Genomic DNA, 22,566 nt, shown 5'->3' with positions numbered 1-22,566 from the left:
AAGAAGTAAAATTATCTGTTGTATTCCCAACAAACTATCAAAAAAAAAAATAGGAAAACAATCTTGTTTACAATAGGATCAAAAAGCACAAAATATTTAAGAGTAAACTTAATCAAGGAGGTAAAAGACTTGTATATTGAAAACTAAAAAAAGTGATTAAAATAATTGATGAGACACAAATAAATGGATGTTTGTCCATTTACTGGACTGAAAGACTTAATATGGTTAAAATGTCCATACCACCCAAAGTGATCTACAGATTCAGTGTAATCCCTATCAAAATCTCAATAGCATTTTTTACAGAAATAGAAAAAAAAATCTTAAAATTCATATGGAACCACAAAAGATCCTGAATTTCCAAAGCAATCTTGAGAAAGAAGAGCAAAGCTGGAGGCATTACACTTCCTGATTTCAAAATATTTTACAAAGCTACAATAAATACACAATGGGGAAGGAATGTTCTCTTCAAAAAGGGTGTTGGGAAAACTGGATATCCACATGCAAAAGAATGAAATTGGAACCTTATCTTACACTATACACAAAAATCAACTCAAAGTAGATTAAAGATTTAAGTGTGAGCCCTGAAACTATTGAACTTCTAGAAGAAAACATATGGGAAAAGCCTTACGACATTGGTCTAGGTAGTGATTTTTTTGGAGATGATACCAAAATTATAAGCAACAAAAGCAAAATTAAACAAGGGGAACTACATAAAACTAAAAAGCTTCTGCATAGCAAAGGAAACAATCAACAAAGTGAAAAAGCAACCTACGAAACAGGAGAAAAATCTTTGTAAACTATATATAGGAAAAGGGGCTAATATCCAAAATATATAAGGAACTCCTATAACTCAATAGCAAAAAAATAAATAATGTGATTAAAAAATGGGCGAAGGACTTAAATAGACATATCTCCAAAGAAGACATATAAATGGGCAACAAGTATATGAAAATATGCTCAGCATCACTAATTATCAGGGAAATGGAAATCAAAACGATAATGAGGTATCGTTAGGTTAGGATGGCTTTTATTAAAAAAAAACCCAAAAGATAACAAGTGTTGGAGAGGATGTGGAGAAACTGAAACCCTTGCACACTGTTGGTGGGAGTACAAAATAGCGTATGGAAAATATTATGAAGGTTCCTCGAAAAATTTAAAAGTAGAACTACCATATGATCCAACAATCCCACTTCTGGGTATATTTCAATTCATATAAATTGAAATCAGGGTCTTGAAGAGGTATCTGCAGCACTATTCACAACAGCCAAGATATGGAAACAACCTAAATGTCCATCAACAAATGAATAAAGAAAATGTGGTATATACATAGAATGGAATATGACTCAGCCTTTAGAAGGAAATCCTACCATATGCTACAACATGGATGAACTTTGAGGGCATTATGCTAAGTGAAATAAGCTGTCACAGAAGGACAAATATTACATGACTCCACTTATATGAGGTATCTAAAAAAGTCAAAGTCATATAAACAGCGTAATGTTGGTTGTTAGGGGTCAGAGGATGGGGAATAGGGAGTTGCTGCTGAACAGGTATGAAGTTTCAGTTATGGAAGATGATTAAGTTCCAGAGATTGTACTATAGGCATGGTAAAATACCTAAGATATAGGTAAGATAGTTAAAATATAGGCATAGTTTAAAATATTATACTGCACACTTAAAAATTTATTAAGTGTTCTTACCAAATAAAAAAAAACAAGAAAATTTTTCAAAGATACATTTCTCAATTTTTCAATGAAGTTAAAGAAAACTAAACTATAAACTTAGGAGGGGGGCTGGGATAGCTGGGAGAGCTTGAAATGAAAACTCCTATAATGAAGTAACTAGTATATTACAAAGATCAGAGAAACAAGCAAGACAAAGAGCAGCAAATAGAAAATAAAATTCTGTTTAACGTTATAAATAAGGAACACTGTGTTTTCTTTATTGACATGGATGTGTTCACTTGTGATAATTCATTAAGCTTATGATTTGTAATCTTTTGTACATATATGTTATATGGCAATAAAAAAGTAAAAAAGAACAAGTACATACTCTTTGTTCTCACATTTGTAGACGTGATTGAGAGAGGAATACACATGAAGAATAGAGACAATGTTTTTCATGTTCAGGGATTCAGGTTCCTCTACTACTTTCTTCATAAACATGTCCATCAAACCAACAGGTCGAAAGCCAAGATTTTCAAATGAAATGAGGAGAAAAATAACCTTGAAAAGAGAAAGAATTGAGGGAAAAACTTGTTAATAATTACAGGATACTAATAGTAGTTTTTTAGATCTCAAAAAACTTAACAGCCATACGATTGTCCTGATCAACAGAATATACCCTAAAAAGGAACAATTACCTTTCCCTCGCAAAATCCATTCTATTAATCCTTGAATTCAGTGTCAAGTTAACAAGCAATCTCTTCTCATAAGCTGAGAACCACAGCATAAAATGGTTTCCACATTTCCATTGCATTTAAAAATAAATCCTTTCCTATATGCTTTTCATACAACAGATCTGAAAATTACTTTTAAACATACCTTTTCTGAAGTTTCTCAAAATGTCCAACTCAATCTTGAACTCCTCCCACACCCAAACCAAGACACTTCCTAGATTCTAACATGTAAAAGATGACTCAAAATTTCTATATTTAATATTAATTCCTATAAGTGAGAATAGAGCTGAAATATCACGATTAAAATAAATTTTCCAGTTCACCTCCAATTCCTTCTCAGTCTTTCTCATTTATGATTACCTCTCTTTCCATAATTAATTCCCATAGTAAACTAAATATTCATCTTACTCTCCAAAGTAAACTGAACCTAGTGGTCTAACAGTTACCACCTCCTTCATTGCAAAAAGTAGTTTCAACCAGCTGCTTCATTTAGATGTTTATTATTAACAGAGCCCCTGAAATTAAAGGCTTTTATTCTGAAGGAAATAATGGACATGATCATTAAGTAATGACATTTTATTCCTCAAAAACTATAAACCTTCCACATCACCCATCCTTATTATTCTAAATCTAATAAGAAAAAAGTATAAACATAGAAATAATGCTAAATATCTAACCAAAGCACCATACAATCTTTTGAAAACCAAATAATACAGCAAACTTTGGACAATATAATTTGTTTCAGATAGAAAGATGATCAAAAGATCGAACAGTATACAGATGATCCTCAACTTACAATGGGGTTACATCCTGATAAACCCATCACAAATTGAAAATATAAGTAAATCAAAAATGCATTTAATACACCTAACTTACCAAACATTATAGTTTAGCCTAGCCTACCTTAAATGTGATCAGGACATTCACATTATCTTATAGTTGGGTAAAATCATCTAACACAAAGCCTATATTATAGTAGTGTTGACTATCTCATGTAATTTATTGAATACAGTACACTGTATAGTATCAACTGTTTACCCCCATGATCATGTGGCTCACTGGGAGCTGCAGCATCACAAGAGAGTATCTTATCACATATTCCTAACCTGGAAAAAGATCAAAATTCAAAACTGAAAGTACGGTTTCTCCAGAATCTGTGTAGCTTTCACACCACCACAAAGTCAATACATTGTAAGTTAAACCATCGTAAGTCAAGAACTATCTATATTAACAAGTAACTCCCAGATAGAAATATTAAGGAGTTAATTTTTCAAAAATCAATTTAGCGTGAGGATATCTTCGTATCTTAACTGCTATAAGGGTGAAAGAGAAATATTTAAAATGCTAAATGAATTAATTATAATATGTTTTTTGAAAGTTTCTGGGGCTTATTCTAACATACTCACTTGTTTCAATTTCCAGATGTCATAAGTTGCAGCCACATAGTCTGCTATTCCCTTGAAGAGATCTAAATTATGGTATCGGAGGTCTTTGCAGGACTGCAATATGTTGATCAATATTTTAAAAGGAAATCCATGGACATTATCTTTAAGAATGAGTTAAATAAATAAACAAAAATTACCAGATGGTTTTAAATATAAGATTCAAGACGCTTGAAAATTATTTTTCATACATGAGTAAGGTTTTTAAAACAAACAAAAGAAATATAGTCCAAAACAGTACGTCAGATGCTGCAAATGATGAAAGAAAAATTCTTACCTATGACCATCTTACTGCATTCATTCAAGAGTACCATAGAACGATGATTCATGGTGGCCAGTGCCTCAAACATGCGCTGGCTATTCAAAATAGAAAATCTGTCTAATTCACTTAAGGCTTTCATCTAAAGAAAACAAACTTAAATTTACTATTTGTGGCAAAAAAAATAAATAAATAAAACTTTTATTTTTAAGTAAAAAGGATGAAGTTTGAGAAAAATAGGTAAATATATATATTTACATATAGATAAATATGTCTACTTCTATTAATTCACTTTAGCAAAGCTAAACCCAAAGGTACAGCAATGTCCTCCTAGAAAATTAATTTCAGGAAGTGATAGTGGGTTATAAGAAATAATTTCTTCAAATATCATTCATTAGAGAAAATTCAGGTATTTACCTCCAGTTTCCTTTTAAGAGCAATTGGTGCATCTTTTCCAATACATTTCATCACAGCTTGTAAAGTGAAGACATGTTTTATTTTCCAAACTTGCTGATCAACTAGTATTCTGTCATCAAACACAATAAATATTACAATCCTAGAGTCTTCAAATCAGAAAAGAAATCTTAAAAAAATTTCATTTGATCCAGCTCCTACTTCTTATAGGCAAAGAATATGAATCCCAAAGAAACAATCTGCCTGCTCAAGAAAGTGTAAGCAGGCCGGGCGCGGTGGCTCACGCCTGTAATCCTAGCTCTCTGGGAGGCCGAGGTGGGCAGATTGTTTGAGCTCAGGAGTTCGAGACCAGCCTGAGCAAGAGCGAGACCCTGCCTCTACTAAAAAAATTAGAAAGAAATTAATCGGCCAACTAAAAATATATAGAAAAAATTAGCCGGGCATGGTGGCACATGCCTGTAGTCCCAGCTACTAGGGAGGCTGGGGCAGTAGGATCACTTGAGCCCAGGAGTTTGAGTTTGCTGTGAGCTAGGCTGACGCCACGGCACTCACTCTAGCCAGGGCAACAGAGTGAGACTCTGTCTCAAAAAAAAAAAAAAAAAAGAAAGTGTAAGCAGTTAGTGAAAGATCTAGCCCCTAGTACTATTTCCTTTCACATTATTGTGCTGTCTTTATTAATGAACAATTCACATCAGGAGATAATAGGAAAATAACCTATGCATAGTCAATGAAAAAGGGAATTAAGTATTATTCTCACTAATCTATGACATTAGATCAGTTGTATCAATTTTATAAATTCCTTTTCAAGCTGGGCCAGTGTCATACAGTCCCCACATAGTGCTCAAATAACTATTTTGAATTAAATACACAAATCAATTCTCCCCCAGCCCACATCAGTACTATGTTTTAAGATAAATTAATTTCGATTTCAATGTTACTCAGGTTTTTCACGGTGGACCCCAAAGGTAGTATTATTTCCAGCTTTATCTCATCCAGAATCAGGATTTTTAAGCTTAATAAGGTAGTAAAGACCATAACTATCAACAAAGCCTCCCCAACCCCCACTCCAAAAAAAAAAAGCAGTTCAGTTTCCATCTCATTTGTTTTATTCCAGATATAAGAGGAACAAAGAAAACCACATAAAGAAAGAATAAGAGAGTTCTCACCTCAATCCTGCTTGAAGAACGTGCACATTCTTACATGGCTCTATTGCCTCTATAATAGCTGACAGAATTGAAAGACATTTCTCATCACACTCATTGATACGTTCCTATTGAAATATAAAGACAAAAACACTACAGGTGATGAGCCCATAGTAGACTATCTCACCCAAGCAAAATCACCAAACTGACGCTTTCAATAGAAGGATTAAGTTTCAAACCAATAATTCCTACAGTCAGGCCACAATGAACAGCATCTTTGGGAAATAAGATGTCATACTTAAGTGAATTTTCCAAATAACTGATACACATCCTTTCATGCATCAACGCATTTTTACCTTCACCATTATCACTGAAAATCCACTTGGTATTTTCCCTGCTTCTGAAACAACCTTTATCAAACATTATTTTTACCTCTTCTGAGAACCCAAGGTCATCATGAAAACAAAAACAGTTCAACTACAGTAATATAAAAGCTACTGAGGTACATAGGCAATTTGCCCATTCCTAAGGATCCTTAGATGCCTGTGCTCTTACAATTCTCCTATATCCTTGCCCAAGTGTCAATCAAGCTGAAACTTCAGTTATGAATCTTGCGAGCCACATCTCCTGCCACATTTCATCACCACTATTTGGGTCTCAAGGGGAGCTCAGGCTCCACAGATACTTCCTTCAGGTCCCTTTAGTTTGGTACTAATTTAGATTCCAGAAACAACAGTGGGCATTATTTGGAAAGTAAATAGTAATAACACAGCTTACCTTCTTTCAATTTAATCACAATTAGTCTATATATCTCACAAGAGTAGTTATGCTCACATCTGAGGAAACTCAGGCTAAAAAGAGGCATGCTCTTTTGCTAAACTTACATGACTAACCCAATCACAAAGTCTCAAGTCAAAACCAGATACTGATAATAAATAGATAAGGCTGGAAGAAAAAAAAAGGTTTCATTCCCACAGGAGGGTTTTCTTAACAATTTATAGCATTCCATCAATATCTGCTGTGAAAGGAAAGGCCACTTGGCTATGTTTGAAGGGCAAATTCACTGATGGTACATTGTCCTTTCATCTCTAGCTAAAATGTCTTTATAACATTCCAACAGGTCAGTGAGACACAAATGATACACACAGATGTTCTGACTCCAAAAATCCACTGCTCATACCTCACCAATGCAGATGTTATGCTGATGTGAATATCTGTCCAAAATGTAGTAAGAGCATCTCTGACCAGGTAAGGTGACTTATTATAATCCCTTTTAACTACATAGGGAACTAAAACATAGTCTACCAAATAAACATGGATATTCTGTGGTTTAAACAAACACATACACACACAAAATAAAAATTATGTCTTGGTTGACGACATATGGAAATCTCAGTAATATAAAAAGTGAAAGTTGAAAACTCTCATATACTTATGAATCCAATTCTTGAATTCTATAGCAAGATAGGATATATGTGAGATTATCCCCAGGAAATTCCTGTCTTTTAAAAAATTATTAATTATGATCATTGAGTTTAAAAGTCTGAAGTCTCGACTCTTAAATGCAATTGATTAACAAGCTAATCTTTTCTTCATCACATCTGGCACCATTTCAATCACATCATGCAGGATACCAACATTCCTGTTTTAAACTAAAAATGGCTCCTTCCATCCAATTTCATCCTTCTTCCAATCCATTTTCCACTCATTCAGTGATCTAAAATACAAATTTGAGTATGTCAATCCACTGCTTAAAATTCTTCAATGGATTCCCATTGCCTGCAGGAAAAATACAAACTCCTTAAACAGGCATAAAAGGCTCTTTATGATTCAGCTCCTATTTTTCTAGCCTCATGTCCTGTCACTAGATAAGCTCCTTGCCCCTCTTTTCTCCCCTTTGACCACCACATGCACAACTTCCTTCCCCACCCCTTCAAACACACAACCCTATCATTCTGTGCTTCAGCCACACCAAACTACTTTCAGCTCCCCAACCTTGCCAAACTTTTCCTCTGGGAAGTTAGGGCATGCAATCCTCTCTGCTTGAAACACCATCGCTTTCACTATCAAACCTCTCACCAGCTCAGGCATCATTGCCTACTGGGCATGAATTCCAACTCTACCATGAGCTAAGTTCCCTTCCCTCCCCTTCCCTTCTCATCTTCCTTCAACTACCCAATATTTCTTTGTATATCTTGCATCTCTCCTCATTTTAGCTTCCTCATTACTACTAACCCCTGGAGAAGGTAAACAGGGCAAGCTTTCATAAATTCCACAGCAAAAGGAAGAAAAGACCTAGCTAATTAATTTAGGTCTCTAAATCATACAACATATGCACCATCTCATTAGATAGTCTCCTTTAAGGAGGCTACATATCTATTTCTCTTCATTCTTTCAAGATATTCTAAACCAAGTAAAAATATGTTTAAATATCCTTTTGATTTTACCTGGATCACCCTCAGCAAAGTCTGTACCAGAAGAGTGTTCTGAGGGATTCCAAGTTTCACCATAGCATGAAGACTGAACAGCAAATGGTTATAGCGCATGATCTTGGCTTCTCTCATCATATGTTCACAGAGCTGGTTAAATGCAGGGTGGCTAAACATCAGTTGTTTTTCACAGCGCTTCTGGTCTTCAGACATCCTTTTGGCAATTGTCCACATTGCTGTGAAATAGTTACTACTAGGAAATGTAGGTGCTTTTGAAAATGTATCTAACACATCACTCAGGGAATTACACTCCTGAGACAATTTTCTATAGCTGATAGGGGCTGGCTTTGTTTCATTGGTGAGAACATCTTCATTGGAGACTTCCTGATGAAAGTTTACTTTTCTCAATCCATTATCGGGTGTACCAACAGAGACAACAGAATGTTTTGAGTCAAAGGACAGTCTTCTAGGGCAAAGCAGTTTGTCAATTGTAAGAACCGTTAGGGTGCTTCTGCCTTTTGTTGGAAATCCATCATCTCCTGATTTAAAAATGAATGCATCCTGGAAGAGATATCTACAAAATGATCTAGATGATTGAATTCTGTTATCAAAGTCATTTAAGGGATAGTTTCTTGGGTTCCAGTTTGAATAAATAAATTTTGGTCCGCAAAATCCCACAGTTTTGCTTCTTGGGACTAAAGTACTGAATTGTCTGAGGTTCCATAAAAAGGAACCTGCTTTGTTATTCATTTTGCTAGCCACTCAAACGCTTCCAAATAGCTTTAAAGTCGTCAATATGAAACAAATGTCACTTCTACTAGTGAAAAAGAATACATGCTGTCGTTTTCCTGTAGGGGAAGGGATAATGAAAGGAATAAAAATTACAGTAAAACTTTTGCTTAAAGAAATGAAATACATTTAACAGAGGAAACGATGGGAACTTATGGAGCCGTTAAAAATTTTTAAACGGTAAAACTATTTTACCAATATATGCTTCCTCCACGTGTACCACAATGTGTACAGGTTTAAAGAAGCCAGGTTACTTTGGAAGTAATCGTTGTATAAATGAGATTTTTTTAAAGTGAATTTCTGGTGGAAAAGCGTCTCATAAAGCTACCTCTGCAGGAAATTTTGTTACTTTGCCATGGAGATACCTTTAGTGAAAATAAGGGGGTTAACAGTGACAGATGATTTTCAACTTGAGGATTTAGCAACGGCCCAACCTTCAACTATTAAGACTAGGGTATTGGACAGGTAGAATGGCTCAGGCGAAGAAGGGGAAAACGAAAGTGATGTTTGCATGTGGCCTGCATTTAAGAGGAAGACACACCAGCCGGCCTCACCAGACCTCAGAACCAGCGTCTGGAGCCTATCCTTTCGCAGCTGAGCCGCCTAGCATTACCCCACCTCCCTAAACTTAATGCCGAACGACCCCTGAGACCTTTTCCAGCAGGATAAAAAAGTCTAGGGTGTGATACTGCTAATCGCTCTGCCTATGCTCGTACTCCACTCACCTTAGAGCAGAACCCTGTGGCTATACATAGGCGCGGCCATGACAGCGTCCCCGAGAGTTCCGCATATCGCGAGATTTTACGGATTCCTTCAGAGATCAAAAAGAGTACGTTCGTGGTGGTTGCAGAAAGATTTACTCAGAAAGAAGAAAGCGTACCGAGGAGAATGGCTATTTTTCCAAAATACAGGGATAGGCATGGGGGAGACCACAGAGCTTATAAGAGCAAAGTATGATCATGTACCGCAATGTAACCCATTCAAGTCCTAATTTTATAAACACCTAACCTCTCCTGCTGGGCGCCAAACTTCGAAGTGCGCCTGCGCCATGCCCTCGGCTGTGTGGTTGCCGGGATACCGCGACGCCGCGGTCCCCGCCTCTGGGTCTTGTTTGATAATGGCCAAATTCGTGATCGCGGGTGAGTGATCCCGGCTTCTGCCTGCAGATGGCTCAAAATGGCAACAACAAGCCATGGCCTCTTGGCAGTGATCTTCTTAATTGGCTTCTTTTCTATAATGGCAAGTCCAGCCTCTATACGAACCACCCCATGCTTTCTTATACATTCATTCAAAGATATCTATTGGACAGTGACCGTGCGCCATGCATTGCCGGACACTGGGGATACACATGGGGAGACATATCCCTGCCTTCGAGGAGCTTTAAATTTCGTGGGATACAGAAGCATGAGAACAAGTACTGTTGATGGGCTGTGATTAATGTAATGAGGGAGACATGCACAGGCCTCTGGGAGAATAGACCCCTAATGTGAGTGTTGGGGATGGGAGAGAGGACACAAGGAACTCACTGGGGGCGGAGAGGTGTTACAGGAGCTGAGTTGTGAAGTTATGGGCTGGGGAGGCTGTTCCAGACAAAGGCACCCAGGCTAGAAGCCTCATGGCCTTATGAAAAATCTGGATATAGGGGGAGTGACAGGACCTGGAGCTAGAACAGGAACAGGAGCCAGAACCTTGAACCTTACGTGCCCCCAAGCAAAGGTATTTGAACTGTATTTTGAAAGCAGTGAAGAGTCACTGAAAAATTTTAAGCAGGAAACTAGTCTTAATGAGTTTGCATTTTAGGAAGCTCATCTTGGCAGCAATGGAGGGGAAGAATTGGAAATGCTGTCCGGCAGCAAGGAAACCACTGAGGAGGCTTTTATTGCAATAGTCTGTTGCACCCGCCTCCTCCCCTTCTCAGCAAGTTTCTTAAGAGAATAGACTACTCTTCCACCTCCAGTTCTTTGTTCCACTCGATTTGACTTCTACTTCTGCCTTCTAACAGAAACTGTCCTCACCAAAGTCACCAATGACTTTTAGAGAAGCTCTTCAGTGCTTGTCATATTTGACCTCTTTGATACAATTGAACACAATTGGCATCTACCATCTGCCTAAGAATCTATTTCCTTTGCTTCTTTATTCATTTGGAAGACTATCTTTGAGCACTAACTAGATGCTGGGAAGACATTGGAAAACAAATGTACAGAAAATGTTGCATATGTGACAGTGGCAGGGCAGGATTCTATGAGAACGGTGGCAGGGGACCTGACTTAGTCTGGTAAGTGCTTCCTGGAGGGAGAGACTTTAAGCAGATACCTGAAAGATGAGAAAGAGTTACCTAATAGAGAAGAAGTAGAAAAAAAACGGAGCAATTTAAGCACTGGTAGCAGGGAGTGGGGTTAGAGTGAGGAGAACTAGTTTAGTAATAATTGAGAATATAAAATAAACAGAAAACTGAAATAAGTTTAATATGACTGGAGCAGAGTACAAGGAAGAGAATGTCATAAAATGAGGCCAGACCAGAGATAGATAATGTAGATTATTGTGAGTCACATTCAGTAGTTTAGACTTAATGCAAAATAATGGAAGGGGAGAACGTAATATTTGCATTTCTTCTAAGTGTTATGGTTATAGTATGGGAGAGAAAGGCTGGGTGCCAAGAGACCAGTTAGGAGACTGGTGCTATAGTCCAGGAAGGAGTTGGTGGCCTGGCCTAGTGTGGTAGACAGTGGAGAAGTGAGTAGATTGTAGAGATATTAGAGAGGCAGAATCTATTGCACTGGATGTCTAGTTGGATGGTGGAGGACAGGTAAGGGAGAAGAAAAAGTTAAAAATTATTCCCAAGCAGTGGTTTTGATAACTGGGTAGATTAGGAGCCATTGAAAAAAATTAAGCAGAAGAGTGGGCTTAATACTCTAAACACTCTCAATACTCTAAATACTCTTAATACTCTTAGATAATTCAGGTAGATGGACATAAAGAACATAGAAGAGGGAACAGATATGGTAAGAGAATGGTTACAACATCCATGATAGACCTGCTGATTGTTTATGAGACACTTAGAAGGAGATGGAAGGGTATGGGTATCCAGATAAGCAGATAGATCAGAGCTGGAAATACAGATTGCTGGTTGAAACCAAGGACGTGGAAGAGATTGGCCAGGAAGAATAAATACATAGAGTATGAAGAGAAGATGCCTCTCAGAATGATACATTTTAATGGGTTGATAAAGGATAGGAACCTACAAAGTATAGAAAGGAGTGGCCACAGAAGTAGGAGGAAAATCTAGAAAATACCCCATCATAGTGTTTCAAAAGAGTGAAAGGGGAAAACAGTAGCAGATGCAGCCAAGGGGCAAGAAGAAAAGGATTGAAAAGGATCCATTAGATTTAGTGGCATGGAGATTCTTAGTGACCTTCTAAAGAATTATGGGAGAAGCTAGATTGCAGTGGGTAAGAAATAAATGGAAGTAAAGAACTGAGGGTGTCATGTGTAGAGAATTATTTCAAGAAGTTTTTACAGAAAAGGGCATGTGAAAGGCAATAGCTAGAGGGGGCATGGGCTTTTTGTTTTTTAGGACAGGAAAAATATAAATATAACAAGTATATTTAAATATGATAGAAAGGGACCCTTAGAAACAGAGATAAGATTCTAGAAAGAGGGGATAATTAATTGGGCAAGGTTGCTGAGAAGGCAGAAGAGGGTAGGATTCGGAGCATAAGTGGTGGAATTAGACCTAGACAGAAGGTAAGACTCCTCCTCCAGTGAAAAGGAGAAATGAGGAAAGGATGAGTCCAAATGCAGACAGGCATATAGGCATCATGGTAAGGGGTTGTGGGTTTTCCCAATTGATGCCTTGCTGTTTGGTTTGGTTTGGTTTTTGTAAAGTAGAAAGCAAGGTTATCCATTGTCTTCTGATAGTACAGAGAAATGTTGGGGAGGGGGAAGATTTAAAAGAAGAGAACAAAGTTTAGAATAGTCATTGTGGAGAACAGAAGGGAGTGCTAACAAAGGAAACAGAGGCATCTCCACGCAGAGTTCAGGGACAATTAAAGCTGGTGACCGTAAATTTATAATGGTGCCCCTCTGCTTGGTTCTACCATGTTTCTCCAGTGGTGCCTACCAGGTAGGACCCAGACACATAAAAAGCAGGTAATTGGGTCCATCCATGGTAAGGGGCTTTTACCAGTCTGATTTTCCAGAAGGACAGTGGGGCAAGATAATTTATGAGTCAAAGAGTGGTTTGAAGTGATGAACCACGGATTTGAGCTAGGCGGGGTTGTTGACTTAGAAGTTTCCATAAGGTTAAGGAACTGGTGACTGGGAGTTACTTAGGAAGAATGCCACAGAGAGGGCTCTGACCTTGGCCCATGTCTCTCCTACTCTATCCTATCCAATGTGTTGGCTTTAACTTCCTGGGTGCTGATGGCTGCAAAATGTGTGTCTGAAACCCTTCCATGGTGCCTGCCCCTCAGACTCACATATGCCATACCTACTGATCGTATCCACTTAGATATACTACAGTCACCTCCAATTGCACTTCTCTTAAGTTGAACTTTTCATCCATGATTTCTCTCTAGTGAGGTCAGGATCATCTATCTACCCAAGCCAGAAAATAGAAATTATCCCAGACTCTTCTCTCTCCCTCCCCACAACTCCCTGCCACACATATCAAATTGAAAAGTGATTTTACTGCCATTCCTCACTTCACACTTTACCTTTTAGTGGCTATTAGTGAGTAGTTCATGCTTAATTAATAGTAGTTAGCAGCCTCCTAGAGGAGGTGAGGTCTAGCATAGCACTGGAAGAAAGTAAATATTCAATAGTGTTTTTTTCTTTCCACATTTTTTGAGATTCTGACCTATGAAATTTATTTTTATAAATGTAATAAAAACAAGTATATCATGGAAGTTTATTCTATAACCTTATATTATAAAATTATATCATAAATATGATTAATTCTGTAATTACCTGGCCCAAATACATAGACCTACATAATTTCTGTATGATGAAAGAAAACATTGCTAATTTGAACTCTTTTAGGTAGAGCAGATTGTCCATATTATGCTAAAGCAGAACTTCTGGCAGACTATTTACAAAAGAATCTTCCTGATTTTCGGATACATAAAATTACACAACATCCTGAGGTTTGGGAGGTAAGAAACCTTTATAGTTTGTTAAACTCGCACTTGCACAAAAATGTGTTTTAATTTGATTAAATATTAACTAGTATATCAGCTTGGCTTCCAGTAATGAATGTTCACGTACTACTGATATTTGCATACTAGTGAAATGAGTCCCTACTTATCAGTCACAAAGCATTGTTTATATTTTTTCTAATGCCTAGTAGAACTAATGAGACCTTCGCCAATAAGTAGAATAAATTTGACTGCCTCCCACCCACCCAAGAATCCAGGTAGCTTGAACTGCACTTGTTAACTTTTCATTCCCCTTCACGCTAATTTGTAATGACCTGAGGGACTTGTTTATTGGAAATACCCTTCTTTGTGACCTGTATCTCCAGAAACAGACTTTGAGATGCAGATTGTGGTGAAGGGGCTTTACTGGAAAGTACTCTTGGCAACAACATCCTGAAAAGGAACGAGAGTCACAGGGTCAGGCACAGGGACCCATCCTGCATGGACCCCTTCAGCTGGGATGTCCTTCCAGGGATACCTCAAATTGAGGCAAAGTAGCTGAGCTTTTGTACTCTCACCTCATCCAGTCATTAGCTGTGGCCTGCCCCTGGGGAAGGGACTTAACCTTAAGCAAAGCAATTCTCTTTGGCTGAGGTCAATTCCTGGAGAGAGAATTGAGTCAGCCCTGAGTCATCAGCAGCCATACACCTGGTGGCTGAGGGAATGAGTGCCTCCTTATGAAGGGGGAATCTGGACTGTACACAACAGCATTTGTGACAGTCCACCCGCTGTGACTTCTGGATCCACATACTCCGTATAATAAGTTAACACCATCTGGTAACAGTTCCTCCAGGAGTCTAGTTGGCATCTTTTCCTGGGGAAATTTCACAAGAGTGAAGATAGTCAAATCAACTACAGTCTCCACTGTACCTAGTTTCAGGGCCACACTGACACTCATCACCTTTCTTCTCCTCTATCCATGACAGATTCCCCTCACTCTGCTGTCTAGCCTTCAACTAAGTTATCTCATCTGCTGAGTTGTTCAGATGTTCTCTGATGGCCACTGTTCCCTGGATTCTATTATTTCAGGATTTTCTCATCCCAGTTGCCAGGGAATCCAGGTCTATAACAGCATTAGCCTAGAATGGACAGCCATACTGGGCTTCTCAGCAACACTGGGACCCATCTCACTGGTGCAATTCTTGTCACTTTGGTGAACGTAGTATCCTCCAGGCCTTTCTAGAGAATGGTTGACCAGTAGCTTTTCCAGCCTTCCATGTACCATATCCACCAGCCTTTTGATCCTTTCCTCCACTGTCTTCCATGGCAGTTCTGGCATTTCTATTTTATTTAATCATTTTCTCCAAGTTTCCAAGAGCCAGTCTAGCAACATGTGGTCACCATCCTCTGAGGCCCCTGCCAGGGTTTACACTCTTGAACTGCAGAAGAGGGATTCATACCGATAAGCCCTCCCTTGTCTAACTTTATGTTCCACTCTTTATTAAACGGTCTTGGGGGCTAGTCCTATACGTGCCCTCCCAGCTCTTGCCAGGACATCAACCTCCTCTTCATGGTGCTGCAGGTCCTTTGCGGAAGAGCCCCTTTCCTCCAGAGGCCCAGCCCTTCAGTGGCCAGGATGTGCTGTGACCAGAGAGGCCATGGTGGGATCCTCACCACAGCACTGTTTGCTTTGAGGTGGGATAAAGACAGAGAGATCTTCAATATAAGCAAGGGAAATTAGTTTCTAAGATTTTATTTGCAAAGTAGCCTCATTACACGTGCCTCCAGTCACATGGTTTTGAGACTGCTGCCACATACTTTACTGATAAGAATGTTGTCCTCTGTTCTACTCAAATCTTGTCATTGGAAGGCCTGGTCTACACAAACCAGATAATGATAATTTAAACTTTTTTTTCTATAAATATTCTCAGAAATCCTCAGATAACTTTTAACTCATTAATTCATTCAGAGCTGTAAACCATCCCCACAGATTTGAAAAGCAGTATCAAAATTTTTATGGCCCTAAGACTGGAATATCTCATATATAAGAAGAATAGGGCAAAATCAGTGGAAGTTTTTCTTTTTAAATCAATTGAATTGGAACCCCTGGCCTCTCTTTAAGCTAAACACTTGTATTCCAGGTCTCGTCAGCAAAAACAGCAATTTTCAGTACCTTATTTTGTCAATGAATTTGAAGAATATTCTTTCTTATTTGATTAATTTGTTACTAACTTATCACTACTTTCTATATTTACATTTTACTGTATAAAGATAACTAAAGTGTATTATATATACATAGTGGCATCGAAAACAACCTAGTACCTTAGTGTTTGAATTCTAAAGTATTAAATTGAATTCTCAGGCAGATTTAATATATGACTTCATTTGGATCATCCTTCAACAGGAGTGGCTGAAAGATGTGTGCGAAAGCAATAAGTGGAGTCATAAGAATTCTCCCATCATCTGGAGAGAGCTGTTGGATCGTGGAGGAAAGGGTTTGCTTCTGGGAGGATATAACGAGTTCCTAGAGCACGCCCAGGTATATCAATTAACTTGATTTATCTGTTCAGACAATGATCATTTTTTACATTATTTTATTTTTCAGATGTCTTGCTTTCCGAGACGTTCTCTCATCTCTTTTTATTCTATTTTGACTTAAAAAAAAACTTTCCATCATAGCCATTGCCAGCTAATTGTCTATTCTCTGATGTTGACTTTCTGTTTCCCAATATTTAGCTTTACTACGGTGTCACCTCTAGCATGACAACTGAGCTCATGATGGTAATTGCTCAAGAGAACCTGAGGGCACATATAGAAAAAGAGCAGGAGAAAGAAGCCCTGAAAGATCTCATCAACCCCTTGCAGGTCTGGATTACCAGGTGGGATAGTCAAACCCCAGGATCCAGAAGATTGGCTTTGTATATTTAGAAAGGACAGTGAGATGGGATTAATTTCTTGATGGAAGAATACCTGAATATCAGGTTTGAGATTTATGTGTATGTATACTTTTATATATAGGTATATGTATTGCATGTATGTATATATATGTGTGTGTGTGTGTGTGTGCATCTCCTCCAATATAACCAATGAATGCGTTTCAGGTTTTACACACACACACACACACACACACTTAATCTAAAAGCAACTTTGTAGCATGACTACTTTGCACAACCTCTCGCTTTTTCCCACTTGCTAGAGCTTTCTCTGTACACTCCCTCCCTCCCTGTAACCCTATTTCTCTCACCTCACTCTTGTTTACTTTCTCCTGCTCTTGTTTGCTCCTCTTTATTCCTCTCTGCTCTCAGTCTGGGGCACGTGAAGTCTCTGTTCTCTCTCTCTCTCTCTCTCTCTCTCTTTCTCTCTCTCTCTATTTCTATCTCTGCACGGCCTGTCTGTCTTGCTCTGTCTCTCCCTCCTTCTCTCCTTTCCTCACCCCTCAGCCTGTCTCTTGCACTGTCCTCCTCACTACACTAATGTAGACACTCATTAAAAATTATTTCTTATGAATTGTGAGAGATGTATTATAATAAACATGCATGACCTGATCCCCCAGATTTAATAAATATCACGTCTTCTTTAGATATTTTTCAAAGGATAAAATGGTACAAAAACTGTTGAAACCCCCATTGTACCCACCACGAATGCCCCGATGCACTTATGCACTTCCGGCGGGGGCTCATTACATCAGTCCCGTTCCATCAGCTCACAGTTGCTAATCACGCTATAGACGACCCAGACACTTGCTGATTTGTGATTGCAGGTACCCAATACGTAGCCATCTTCGCAAGGATTTTTATTTGTAAGAATTTGGAAAAAATAGTCCTTTCCAAAAAATGTCATTACTTTGTAGATAAGGGTATAAAGTTTTTTAAAAAAAAGAGCTATAGTTAAATGAAACTTGCGTCTTACCTTTTTAAGAGGAAACCTAAACAAGTAATTAGAATATTATGATGCAGTTCTTTGAAAATGTTGCTTTCTGCACATTGGGAATTCTATTTTATTTGAAAAACTTAATAAACAGATATATTTCTTATTTTACACTTGTTTTCAGATGGCCAGAGCAAAGGGTTAATAGCGAGAATTTTTTGTTCTACTTTCGATTTCTAGCCTTAAAAATATCAATGCAACCGTGCGTGTGTTTATTTAAAATATTAAATCACCCTATTAATGCACATGCAGAAATATATATTAAGAATAAATGCTTACAAAGTACAAAGGGTTTAACCATTTATAATCCAGCTTTGCATTTTTACCAGTGCATCTGCTCCCGCCTGCTACAACCTAATTCCTATACTGACCAGTGGTGAAGTGTTTGGGATGCACACGGAAATTAGCATAACTCTATTTGACAACAAGCGGGCGGAAGAACGTCTGGAAGCCCTGGTTATTGAGACCCGGGAGCTGGCGTCGCCTGTCCTGCGCAGGGTCTCCATCTGCACGAAGGTGGAGGAGGCCTTCCGCCAGGCCCACGTGGTCATCGTGCTGGACGACAGCACCGACCAGGAGGTGCACTCTTTGGAGGAATGCCTCCGAAGCAGGGTGCCACTGTGTAGGCTCTACGGCTACCTGCTTGAGAAAAATGCGCACGACTCCGTCAGAGTTATTGTGGGAGGAAAAACCTTTGTGAATCTGAAAACGGTTTTGCTTATGAGATACGCCCCAAGCATCGCACACAATATCATCGCTGTGGCGCTGGGGGTGGAAGGCGAAGCTAAAGCCCTACTGGCCAGAAAACTGAAAACAACTCCCGCGTGTGAGTCAACCCCTCTTTATGTTTTTGTTTTGTTTTGAAATAGCACGATGTGCAAGCAGCTAGGAAGAACACTGTACCCTCTAGAATCATTCTGAGTATCTGGAATATCAGTATAAAGCAGATACAGAAAACTTATTGTTTGACTTGACTACTGTAAAAACATTTTTTAAAACTGGCTTTTGTGACATTGTCCATCATTGTAAAAATTAGTAGACAAATACTTAATGTAATAAGATTTATATTATTCAAATAATAATTTGACACCTAATATTTCATTTCTTTCATGATAATAGTCAATTAAGGTAATCAGTATTGCCTAAAAAAAAAAAAAGCTATATCCAAGTGGCTCTGCCCCGCTTCCCATCTGTGTGACCCTTGAGCAATCATTCACTGTATTGTGCCTCAGTTTCCTCATCTGTAAAATGGGGACATTAACAGCACCTATTTCCTAGCATTGATGGGAGGATTCAGTAAGAATTTCAATAAAAATTCAATTGCATTCAATAAGAATTTCTAAAGGGCTTACAAAGTGCCTGGCCCATGATAAACATTGGCAAGAATGTTAAACTTGTCAATAGGATTATGATATCTGATCAGTTTCTGCTCCTATTAATCTCTGAGCTTGTAGACATCAGAATCATATGAAGATGAGACTGCATCAGAAAATGGAGTGTTGTATTTAAAAAGGGAGATCACACTTGGCATATTTTAGCTGTTTGTGCCCTTAGATGGAGCAGGTGCAACAGTGTCCATTGAGAATGGAAGGAGGTGCAAGGCAAAATTGGGAAGACAATGAAATGTGAGCCTCGAGTGTTCTAAATCAGGGGAATAGAAGACTTCTGTGAGCCCATAACATCACAGCCAGAGCCATGTTGTCCTTTTTTTTTTGTTTTTACAATGAAGCCCTGGAAATCATAACTTCCTGCATTCTTGCATACATATCTTTCGTGTCTTACATCTTACCCTCAAGGTTTGTACAAACCTCAACCAAATTGATGCTAAAATTATTCAGTGGGAAATGAAAACATTTTCTAACCATTTTTCTCTGTCATTAACCTTATAATTATATATGTAGACATGGACTCATCATAAAAGGTCTATGATACACTGATGAAAAGTGTCAAAAAGAGGCAGCGATACAAAATTTAAAACAAGGTTTCTGTGTGGATGGGGTTGGGGAGCTGGGAGCCCTTAACCAGAAAGCTGCCCCCTTGTGGATCTGCAGCTGCCATAACTCTAAGCTCCACTCTACTCAAAGCCAACAAGTATGTGAGAAGCAGAAAAAAGAAAAATGGAGGAAAGTTGGGAAAAGGAGGGAGAGACATTAAAGGGACAGTAGTCCAAGTAAAATTGTCATGAAGTGGCAAGGAGATACCCGGCAATAGCAAAAAAAGAGCTGAAAAAATGGTGTGAAAGAGAAAAACCACCACAGAAATCAATCAGGGACCAGAGGCCAAGAGGGCAGCAAACCTTTTCAAAAAGCAGGGCTCAAGATATGCCCTAGGTTTGATTCACACATAAACCTGTTTCTTAGACCTTGTGTATTGGCTCCTTCAAAACTCCTTCTGTTGTAAGTGTTAGAAAGTCAATTCAAAATGACTGAAGTCAAACAGAGAATTTTTTTCCCTCATAACTGAAAAATACGAGGAGGTAGGTCTCATGTCAGGCACAGCTGGATGCTGGGGCTCAATGATGCTGTGAGTGCGGACTTGCTCATGCTCTCTCTTGGCCTGTCCCTCTGCTCTGCTCTCCTCAGTGTTGGTTTCCTTCTCAGGCAGGCTCTAAAAAGTGACAAAATATCCACTGGCATCCCCAGACTCATGTGCTTGTGGTTTACCCACCCCGCAGAAAGAGGGCTTTCCTTCCCAATTGTGCAAAAGGAGCACAAACTCATCAGCCAGGCTTGGAGCACAGGCCCGTCTCTAAATCAATTATTGTCGCCAGGAGGGTGGAAGTCTGGGTCACATGTCTATTGGTGAGGACAGTCCCGCCCAAAACATAGGGACTGCAATTGGAGAGGGGGCAGTTATTTAAAGAAAAAACAGGATGCTGTTAACGAAAAAAGAAGGAGGAATTAAAGATGAGAGGGAATCAAAATAGCAGATGTCCAATATAATGTTCTATAGCACAACTTAGGGTATGTAGAGCCATAAAGGGCCTCATAAAAGGTTTCTATAGACTCTAGGGAGGAAGTCCACCATATGCTTACCTGGGACTGGAGAATTCTTTTCCCCAGGTGGGATCCCATGAGCTATAAATCCTGATTACCACTCCCCTTCCCACCTACAACACTCAAGCCAAGTGCACAGCATTAGCTCTTTTGAGAGTTGGGTGGTGGAGGGAGAACCAGCTCTCTGACTCTTACTTCATGAGTCATTTTGATGAGGGAAAGAATCTCAGTGGTGGTTGACTACCCAAAATCTACTTCCCACCCTCTTCTCCCCCTAGCCTGTCTGTCTTCTACTACAGAGGTTCAAACACTCACTCATTTTCTTAGCTTCTTTTGCAGCTAGGAGTGGCTGAGTGATGTGGTCTAGCTGGGGTTCCCTGGGAAAAATGTTTCACCCTTTAAAAAGAGAAAAGACAAAAAAGGAAGCCTCTGCTCCATTCCTTTCCCTATTGCCTGACTTTGAACACAACTGGGTGAAAATGTGCTACTTGGAGCTGCTGTAGCCATCTTAGAACCACAAGGGGAGGGCCAAGAGCATCACATTTTTGAGCTGCTGAACCAGCACATGCCACTGCCTGCCTTAATTTGTTATCTGAGAAAAGTAAAGTCCTTCTAGTGAAGCCAAGTCAGTAGGATGTTCTGTTACTTAAAGACAAACCAATCTTACCTCATACAGGAGAATAGAAAGAGCTCAATCTCCACAGTAGAAAATGGTGTGGTCTTATAAGGAAATTAAGTTTTTAAGCAAATAAATAAGTTAATAAGTAAATAAATAAAATTACTGTTTCCTTACCCACTCCCCACCACCCCCAGAATAGTGTAAGGATTTGGGCTGATTTGTTTTCTACTAAACCTAGTACCTAGAAGTGCCTCACACATAGAATATAATTCATAATTGTTGACTAAGATGCTCCCCAGGGTCCTCTTCTTACAATACCTTCATTTTGCAGGAGATAAAACCCACCTAGAAAGTGAAGTGCTTTGCCCTAATTTCTATTCCAGTCTAGATCAGGGACTCCTTATCAAAATCAAAGCAGATTGAAAGTTTTTTCTCTCTCCCTCTCTCAATGACAAGCAAAGTAATAAAGTGAGGACAAACACCAGTGATATATTTTTCAGTGGCAGGTTCTATCAGGGGACATTTCGTTATTCCGTGAATTTAATGATATACCCATACCATTCATAGAGCATTATTAGGGATCACCAAGCCCCAGTGATCACTGAGGCGATCCACACGTTTTGTGCCATTTTAGGAAATGTAAACTTAGATTTACTTTATAGCAAAGTACCAATCCTAAAACAAGCAAACACATAAACAAACATAAAATAGGTTTCAGGTCATTTTTTATATTAATGTAAGTTATTATGATTACTTTTTATTTCTATTCTTTATAGACATCAAAGATGTAATAATTTGGGGCAATATCAGTGGAAATAACTACGTTGATTTGAGAAAAACAAGGGTTTACAGATATGAGAGTGCCATTTGGGGACCTGTTCAATATTCACGCCCTGTTTTAAACTTGATTTTTGACAGGTACAGTGTATTTTTAAGTGAAGTATACTAACAATGTTAAATAAATGTATAATGGTTATAATCTATTAAATCATCTTATATTTGCACAAAAATAACTT

The 22,566-nt window shown here is 38.6% G+C and overlaps 2 protein-coding genes across 2 annotated transcripts in view; one reads left to right on the top strand and one right to left on the bottom strand.

Annotated features, from left to right (window-relative positions):
• Positions 1 to 9,634, bottom strand: part of FASTKD2 (FAST kinase domains 2) — a 31,239-nt gene extending 21,605 nt beyond the window's left edge. The window contains exons 1-7 of the mRNA XM_012661205.1: positions 9,599 to 9,634; positions 8,103 to 8,932; positions 5,680 to 5,783; positions 4,517 to 4,625; positions 4,118 to 4,241; positions 3,805 to 3,944; positions 2,053 to 2,225 (exon numbers count right to left, since the gene is read on the bottom strand). Coding sequence (XP_012516659.1) covers positions 2,053 to 2,225; positions 3,805 to 3,944; positions 4,118 to 4,241; positions 4,517 to 4,625; positions 5,680 to 5,783; positions 8,103 to 8,834 — 1,382 coding nt within the window. The 5' untranslated portion in view covers positions 8,835 to 8,932; positions 9,599 to 9,634. The remainder of the gene's footprint in view (positions 1 to 2,052; positions 2,226 to 3,804; positions 3,945 to 4,117; positions 4,242 to 4,516; positions 4,626 to 5,679; positions 5,784 to 8,102; positions 8,933 to 9,598) is intronic.
• A 72-nt stretch (positions 9,635 to 9,706) lies between these two features.
• The window catches only part of MDH1B (malate dehydrogenase 1B, NAD (soluble)), a 33,498-nt gene continuing 20,638 nt past the window's right edge, over positions 9,707 to 22,566 (top strand). The window contains exons 1-6 of the mRNA XM_012661204.1: positions 9,707 to 10,012; positions 13,914 to 14,026; positions 16,413 to 16,547; positions 16,745 to 16,887; positions 18,265 to 18,761; positions 22,327 to 22,468. Of these exons, the coding sequence (XP_012516658.1) occupies positions 9,922 to 10,012; positions 13,914 to 14,026; positions 16,413 to 16,547; positions 16,745 to 16,887; positions 18,265 to 18,761; positions 22,327 to 22,468 (1,121 nt within the window). The 5' untranslated portion in view covers positions 9,707 to 9,921. The remainder of the gene's footprint in view (positions 10,013 to 13,913; positions 14,027 to 16,412; positions 16,548 to 16,744; positions 16,888 to 18,264; positions 18,762 to 22,326; positions 22,469 to 22,566) is intronic.

Source organism: Propithecus coquereli, unplaced genomic scaffold (assembly GCF_000956105.1).
Source record: "Propithecus coquereli isolate 6110/MARCELLA unplaced genomic scaffold, Pcoq_1.0 Scaffold70, whole genome shotgun sequence".
Classification (NCBI taxonomy): Eukaryota; Metazoa; Chordata; class Mammalia; order Primates; family Indriidae; genus Propithecus; species Propithecus coquereli.
The sequence above is the reverse complement of the archived record's forward strand: the minus strand, read 5'-3'. Positions and strand labels throughout refer to the sequence as shown.